This window comes from Monopterus albus, unplaced genomic scaffold, assembly GCF_001952655.1.
Source record: "Monopterus albus unplaced genomic scaffold, M_albus_1.0 scaffold209.1, whole genome shotgun sequence".
NCBI classification, from domain to species: Eukaryota; Metazoa; Chordata; class Actinopteri; order Synbranchiformes; family Synbranchidae; genus Monopterus; species Monopterus albus.
Window position 1 is genome coordinate 999,128 of NW_018128089.1, and position 8,148 is coordinate 1,007,275.

General features: G+C 40.3%; 1 protein-coding gene across 6 annotated transcripts in view; it reads right to left on the reverse strand.

Annotated features, from left to right (window-relative positions):
* Positions 1–200: 200 nt before the first annotated feature.
* Positions 201–8,148, reverse strand: part of sh3glb2b (SH3-domain GRB2-like endophilin B2b) — a 20,318-nt gene continuing 12,370 nt past the window's right edge. For 3 of the 6 annotated variants that reach the window (XM_020618844.1, XM_020618843.1, XM_020618847.1), the window contains 5 exons: positions 7,419–7,442; positions 6,994–7,083; positions 4,758–4,858; positions 1,994–2,189; positions 201–801 (listed from right to left, as the gene is read on the reverse strand). In XM_020618844.1, the coding sequence (XP_020474500.1) occupies positions 694–801; positions 1,994–2,189; positions 4,758–4,858; positions 6,994–7,083; positions 7,419–7,442 (519 nt within the window). In that variant the 3' untranslated portion in view covers positions 201–693. The remainder of the gene's footprint in view (positions 802–1,993; positions 2,190–4,757; positions 4,859–6,993; positions 7,084–7,418; positions 7,443–8,148) is intronic. The other 3 variants (XM_020618845.1, XM_020618849.1, XM_020618848.1) reach the window with 1 other exon arrangement.

Genomic DNA, 8,148 nt, shown 5'->3' on the forward strand with positions numbered 1-8,148 from the left:
GCATGGACACACACTCATGCACCGGTGACTTCTCTGAGAGAAACTTGGGGTTCAGTGTCTTGCTCAAGGACATCTGGTTTTGACAGTCTGCCTTAAATGTTGGCTTGTCCACACCCTGCCACATTTTCTGACTGCTGCTGGTTTTCTTGACAAAATCAAAATAAATATACAATCTGGAAAAATAACAGTCATAACAAATCAGAATTATTGTTTAATATATTATATTGTCTTTCAATGCCACATGAATGCTTTGTGTAAAAAACACAACCATGAGTTGACAAGACTTGAGTTTCAGTTTTCAAACAAAAACACCCAAACTGCACTGCCCCCACGACCCGGTCCCGGATAAGCGGAGGAAAATGGATGGATGGATGATAGAAGACAAAGGTTTCTGCAAGAGAGTGGGTGTGTGTGTTTGTGTGCCTGGATTTACTCACAGCGCGGGGACTGAAAAAAGTTTACACACGCACAATGTGGAGACAAGATGCTGATCCCCACCATTTAAATCACTGCATTTTAGAGTCATGACTTGGTTTAAGGTTAAGTTTAGGTGTTAGGTTAAGGGTAGGCAAGTAGCAGTTATTACTAGGGATAGGGTAAGTCTCAAGGAAATGAATGTTAAGTCAGTGTAATGTGTGTGTGTGTGTGTGTGTGTGTGTGTGTGTGTGTGTGTGTGTCCTGTTGTTTGATCCATTAACTCAACAGTTCAAGGTAGGTGACAGGAACTTTGCCCTTTTCATTTCCCCGTTCTCCAACCAACCAATCAGGGTCCATTCCTGGTACAGTGTATACAGCTATGAGCTGGAGAAGAAAAAACACCAGGAAGATGTTTTAAGACAAATTCAGCAAAAAATGTTTTTATAAAAGCAAAGAAAATACCCACTAAATACTTAGATACTTTCTAAAGGAAAAGTAAACAGTTATGCTGCTATAGTGCTAGACCACTGCTTGTGGTCCTCCCACAATGCTCTCTGCTCTTCTCTTTTCCTCCTCTCTTCTCCCTCTCCATGGATCTACAATATTGAATTAAACTGATCTCCCCAATGCTTTAATCTTGATCTGGCTACATCAAAAAAAAACAACAAAAAACTGATTAGATGATCTAAGAGATCTACATGACGTACAGATACATAAAAGCTCTTGTACTGTCACCAAAAAAGTTATGGCACCGTTTGCAGTGTGATTTAGATCCCTGTGCAATCTCAGTCTCACATGACAATGATTCTGCCATGTTTGCATTAGCAGGGAGATACCTTGCATCAAACTAAGTGCTCCCTTTTCATCGCTAAGCTGCCTTAACCAACAACCACAGAATGATTTATTTTGATCTCAACTGCTATTCGGCACTAGGTAAATAGAGCAAGCAGTGCAACAATTGAAATAGAGTTGCAGAAGGGCATAGAATATCTTTCATAATGCCAAACATGTTGGATTTGTTATTGAATCAGTCTTCTCTTCCTGGCTACAGCTCATCACAGGATATAATGTGTTCCTGCTACTAGTTAATGCAGCTTAGCGAGGATAAGGGAGCACTTGATGCAAGGCATCTCCCACATTCATTTTTTTCTTTTGTAACTTTTCAGACATGACTCAGGGGACGTCACTGGATGACATACAGCGTCCAGTTTACTGTTTACTTGCCCCTTGCATGGGGATATGTACATGCACATTGAGAGCTGATGTACCACAGTCAAATTCCTCGTGTGTCCGACACACCTGGCCAATAAAGCTGATTCTGATTCCTTTGGAGACAATAAAGGCTTTATACTACTTTTAAACATACATTTGTCTCCCGGCTCTTGAAGTTGCATTGAGAAATAATCACTTCAGGGACAGTATGGACAGGAGCAATGACTGCAATAATTTAATAATTCCAGTAATTCTTTTAATAAACCCAGTCCAATAAATGTTTATGTTTATAAATTAAGGTCAGACACTGCTCCTTGTGTAACAGAGATGTTTGTGCAGGGTGAGTCTGAATATCCAACAGTACCTCATCAGCCAACAGGGAAAGCTCACTGGAATCGTGGGCATCGTAGTCATACAGGACCTTGGCCTTTCTTGCACCTGTGACAGTGATCTGTGTTTGCTCCATAGCCAGCGCACTGGGCTTTTGGCTGGATGAGGAGGAGATGGGGATAGGACAGACATCACCAGAGGGGTGGCTGCTGCCAACAGCATTAGCACATCTGTGTGAAGATTGGAACACAAATGAAGGACGTAAGTTGTTCAAGAGGATTTCCATGTTGATTACTTTATGCTGTTTCAGTTGAAAAGATGAGATCGTGATCACATCTAGACATGTGCTCTGTATACAAACAACACAGTGGGCTGTGTTGGTGGGGGTGGGTTACCTCATGTACTAGTGACGCAATGTAAGAAAAACCATAACGTCAGCTGGAGGAATAGATTTATATGTTGGCTGGTTATATTGATAGATAACATGACTAGAACCATGCCATTTGAGACCTAAACCCAACCCAAGACTGAATGTGTGCGAGTGGGTGTCCTTATCCTGTTCCTTATCTGCCTTGGTTCTTGACCAGAAACAAATTTCTTGTGTGTGTAACATGCTTGGCCAAATAGTGATTATCCTTATCCTGTCCTTTCATTTTGACTTACAGGCAGAGCACGAGCTTCGTGTTGCTCAGACTGAATTTGATCGTCAAGCTGAGGTCACCATGCTGCTGCTGGAAGGAATTAGCAGCACACATGTGAGTCCACAACATTAGTCATGCAACTCGTTCTGTGCGTCAGCAGCACATAAGGACGTGGGGAAAGTGGAGGGAGCTGCGGCGGTCGACCGTATTGACATTAAGGCAGTATATCGGAGTAAACACCAGCATGTCAAACACTTCAGTTTTAATGGTATGCCACTCCCATTGGATTCACTTGTAGGGGCAGTTTTTTTCAATGAACTCAACTGTGATGACAAATTAGTCCTGTTACATCCTGATAATAAGTCATCTTGACTGTGCTGACATTTGAGGGAACAAAGAGACAAACACATCAGAATGGAGAACTCTACTCTATCATTATCATGGTTTGTCTACATATTCACGAGCTGAGAGGAGTAGGACGGTACAATTAATAAAGCAAATAAAGTTATTTAGGCCTATTGTTTTGTTATTTTATATGGTTTGGGTCTGATAAACCTTTTACAGAAGTAACATATTTCTCAAAATCAATTATAAAATGATTTAATTATAAGATCCCATTTGTCCCAGTGTCCTTTAAGATCTTAAATAGAAATACTATAAAACACAACATAGCAGGGTTTATATGCCTGTTGATCCACCATGTAAATTATTATTGGAAAATAACTTATCAGTTGTTTCAAACTTTGTTTATTTCTCTTGCAGCTGGTTAAGATCTCTAAGATGCCTTAGTTTTACATTTGAATTATTTTACTATTAGAAAAGTAACAATCCTAGTCTTCGATTGATGATGAGGACGCTTTAAAGCATGGTTGGCAAAAAAATATGATGCAGCGACATTTAACCCAAGAGAAATGAACCTAAAGCGACAATAAAATATATTTAATCTGTTTTAATAATGTTAAATGTGTAAAGTGTAATCAAGACAAATATACAGAATGTCTGATATTAAGATCTGTGGAGGCTCTGACTTCACTACTGATAGGTGGTACATGTGAGTACTGGTGTCACTCCTGGACAATGAATCCCTGATTCCATACAGCCCATTTCAGCTTGGTTTTAGATTATTTAGAGTAGAGCAATATATTATTCAATGTTACTTTCCATGCCATTATATTACTATGTCCAGTTATATTTTGCAGCTCTTTTCAACTTTTAGGTAAGGTGAAGGCATGAATTCGGTCAGCTGGTTAAAAATAAATGCAAATAGGAGTTTTTAAGATGGTTTAACAATACTATTTTTACATTTTAATTTATTAAACTTAAAGGGCACCCCATAGCCAAGTGGCTATGGTACAGCACGCTGCAGTGGTTCGACTTTGGCTGCTGACATTTGTTCCAGGTGTCTCCCGTTTCCTGTCCGCCTCACCGTGACTACCTTAATAAATAAAAGCTCAAAAGAGCCCTGTATGCCAACTGAATGTGACAGGCTCAATATGTTTTCATCAATCTGTGTGATCCTGTTTCTTTAGGTAGGTGTTGCCTTTAAGTATAGAGTAAGAATAACCTCTTAATACACAAGTGCTTGACTAACAGCAGCATTATCCATTCACACACATGCTGACACTGAATTAAAGACCTTTTGAGCAACTGACAATGGTCTAAGAAGGAAGAACACTGGAACTATGGTGCTGTAACACTCATGCTGGATCAAGCACCACTTTAATTCACAGAAAGCAGCAGCGGTCAAACCAGAATGATGTGGGAGAATGACATTAGTCTTTGCTCTTTATAAACAAAAACATTGTTTATTCGATGACTGTTGTAATCATCTGGAATGTAATGTGTTTTTGGGAAATATGGAGCCCTTGTATTTTGCCTTGGCAGACAACAAAGAAGCATGTGACTTGTCTCACAATACACTTATGTTTGTGTAAACATTAAATGGCATAAGCCCAATATGCGGCTGTGTGAGCAGAAGTGGGCACAATCATGCTTAGACTGAAATATGAGATGCTGAGCTCTTCCCATAAACTAAACACTACAACCAAAGGGTGAAAAAATACAGCTTTTACAGTGTTATTTAAACAAATGTCATTTTCCATTTTCCTGAGAGACCGAACAATAAACGTCATCTGTCATAAAACAGAGAACCCTCACCTGCTGAGCTCCTTCTGAAGGTCCTGCATGTAGTGATGACACTGGGCATAGTAAGTTGCCTGAGCCTCTACGAAATCCTGCAAACAACGCAGGTGGTTGAGCTGAAGGAAGAAAGGTAAAGATGAATTCAGTACGAGTGCGACACCCAGTAGTACACAACAACAGCTTGCTTCATTTTTGTTATAGCAATGAAACGTTACCACCAAATATACTAGATTTCCTAATTTCAGTCAAAAACTCATCAAAAAGCTACCCACTGTAATTGCTAACCTTGGAATTCACTGTGTGTTTAACGGTGGCTTAAAATGTATCCAGACCAACTTTCAATGACACGTCAGGTTTAATCTGTCACTTCCATCAGTGTGTTCTTTGGTGGCTGACAGGTGAGCGCATAAAACAAAAACACAAGCAAGAAATATAAATCACAGTGTTTTTTTTTAAAGTTTAATCTTGAAGGAATAGGTAGACTTTTTGAGAAAGATGCTAAATCACTTTTGGGTTGAAATTTGAATGAGAAGACTGATGCCACATCACATCCGTCTAACCAACACTAGGCTTCAGCCACTTAGCTCAGGATAAAAAATAGGAAAGACGGGGGAAAACTCTGGATCTCTCAAAAGGTAACAAAATCCACTTATAGCATGTCATATCTTGTTTGTTTAATCTCTACAAATTTCAAAGTACAAATGATGACTGACTAACTTAGTTATGTGGCTATGTGCCAGAGTATTACGTATCCACGATCGTGGATGCCCACAGGCTTCATGGAAACTTCAAGAATTAGCCCAGCAGGGTTTTATGAGGTCAAGTTCTCCCCAGAGCATGCTGCACCCCTCAGAAATGTTTGAATTATTTAAAAAAGTCATATTTTATCACAATATAGTAAATTCAGTATAATACTACATATCTTATTAGCTACCCTGCTGCCATTCAAAAGTTTGGGGTCACCTCTGTTTTTCCATTTGTTATTAGTGTAATTCAGAAGTTGAACACAGTTCCACAACTGAAATAAAATATTGTTTGGATAGACAGCACTGTTGGAGAAGCTCCCACAGATGTGTTGCACTTGTAAGCTACTCTGCTTTCACTTGTCGTCTGGAATATTTGGACACTGTGCTGCTGTTAAATCATTTGAAGCCGACTGTCTTGTTAGTTTCTTCTAAACAGTCTGGAAGGTTTTATTTATTTGGATCATTATCTTGCTACGGGATGGAACCGCAAAAAGCTCTGACCTCCTTTGTTAATGGCCTTTTTCCAAATAATGCTTCGGGGGGTGCAGTAACACAGTCTTTTCCAACACTGCCTTTGTACAGATAAAATCTGCTGTTGTATGTAATCAGCCAAAGTTGGGACACCTGTAAGAATTGTTTGCATCGAATCTCAAGGCTTCATTTACTTCCACTGCTCCAGAAAAGATGGAAGTTAACCTGTTACTTGTTCCACGAAAAAGGGCCTGCTTTGTGTGAAATTTATATAAATACATTTTAATTATTAGTGTCTTTTGTGTTAACCTGTGGCATTTTACTTCTTAGCTTTGTACCATTTAATGTTATTCGCTGGCTTTGAACTGTTTAGGTGTCAAAACAAAACCTGGGAAAATTGAACAGTTATAATTACAGTATTTACTGCATACTGTTAGCCTACTGTAAAAGTAATTGTTGCTACTGTTGTTGAAAGCCGTGCATTGCAAGGCAAGCTTAGGCCCTATTCTTAGAACCGCCTCCACAGCAGTTTGCTCCCAGGATTGTTACTAAATAGGAAATGAAAGCTCTGGGTTAGACATTGGGTTCAAATGTTCACACAGATGACTGCTAGATGATTGGCACAGATTATTGGCTTCTATCCTGCAAACTATCAAAATATGTTTGTCCTTCTGAGTAGATGATGAATAAGAGTAGACAAACCATGATAATGATAGAGTAGAGTTCTCCATTCTGATGTGTTTGTCTCTTTGTTCCCTCAAATGTCAGCACAGTCAAGATGACTTATTATCAGGATGTAACAGGACTAATTTGTCATCACAGTTGAGTTCATTGAAAAAAACTGCCCCTACAAGTGAATCCAATGGGAGTGGCATACCATTAAAACTGAAGTGTTTGACATGCTGGTGTTTACTCCGATATACTGCCTTAATGTCAATACGGTCGACCGCCGCAGCTCCCTCCACTTTCCCCACCTCCTTATGTGCTGCTGACTCACAGAACGAGTTGTTGCATGACTACTGTTGTGGACTCACATGTGTGCTGCTAATTCCTTCCAGCAGCAGCCTGGTGACCTCAGCTTGACGATCAAATTCAGTCTGAGCAACACGAAGCTCGTGCTCTGCCTGTAAGTCAAAATGAAAGGACAGGATAAGGATAATCACTTTATTTGGCCAAGCATGTTACACACACAAGAAATTTGTTTCTGGTCAAGAACCAAGGCGCCAGCTCACACCGATGGCTCTAACCATTGGAGGCAACTTTGGGGGTTCAGTGTCTTGCCCAAGGACACTTTGACATGTGGACTGCAGGCACCGTGATTCGAGCCTCCAACCCTCCGGTTGGGAGACAACCGCTCTACCAACTGAACCACAGTCGCCCCAAGGATGGACATTTTAAAATAACTGTACTGTACAAACACATCATGCTTCACACAATGTCCACTAGTGAAGGTACTTACTTTGTCCACTTCTTCACTCAGCAGCTGACAGAAGCAGCATGAAAACAGAAACAAGCAGTCAGGAACCACTGTCAAAATTCTAATTGTAAACAACTCTAAGCTACTGTCTGTCTGTCTTTCAGTTTAGCCAGTCTGAAACTACATTTAGGAAAATATTGTATTTCTTTTATCTCCAGAAGCTGGGTTTAGTTATAGTTTGCTTGTGTTATTACGACAATTTATACCCTGAATTTAACCAGCTTAACTGATTTTATATACCATAGACAGGCTAGGCAAGATTAAAACTTTAACAGATCAGTAGCATTTTAACAGTGAGATCACACTGCACTGACACACTCTTGAGTACATTACTATACATCACTATAGCAAGGAGAGCCAACCCACTGAAGGTCAATGAAAACACAGTTTTCAGCTGCTGCTGTGTCTAAGTGAAGTAAAAAATGGACCAATCTGAAACCAATGAAAAATGTTGCTGGGCTGTCTTGGTTGACACGCCTCTGCAACGTCGCATGGCGGTTGGGGACAGTGCCTCTGGACTGGCAGACCAGGGTGGTGGTCCCTCTTTTTAAGAAGGAGGACCGGAGGGTGTGTTCCAACTATAGGGGGATCACACTCCTCAGCCTCCCCGGGAAAGTCTATGCCAGGGTACTGGAGAGGAGAATTCGACCGATAGTCGAACCTTGGATTCAGGAGGAACAATGCGGTTTTTGTCCTGGCCATGGAACACTGG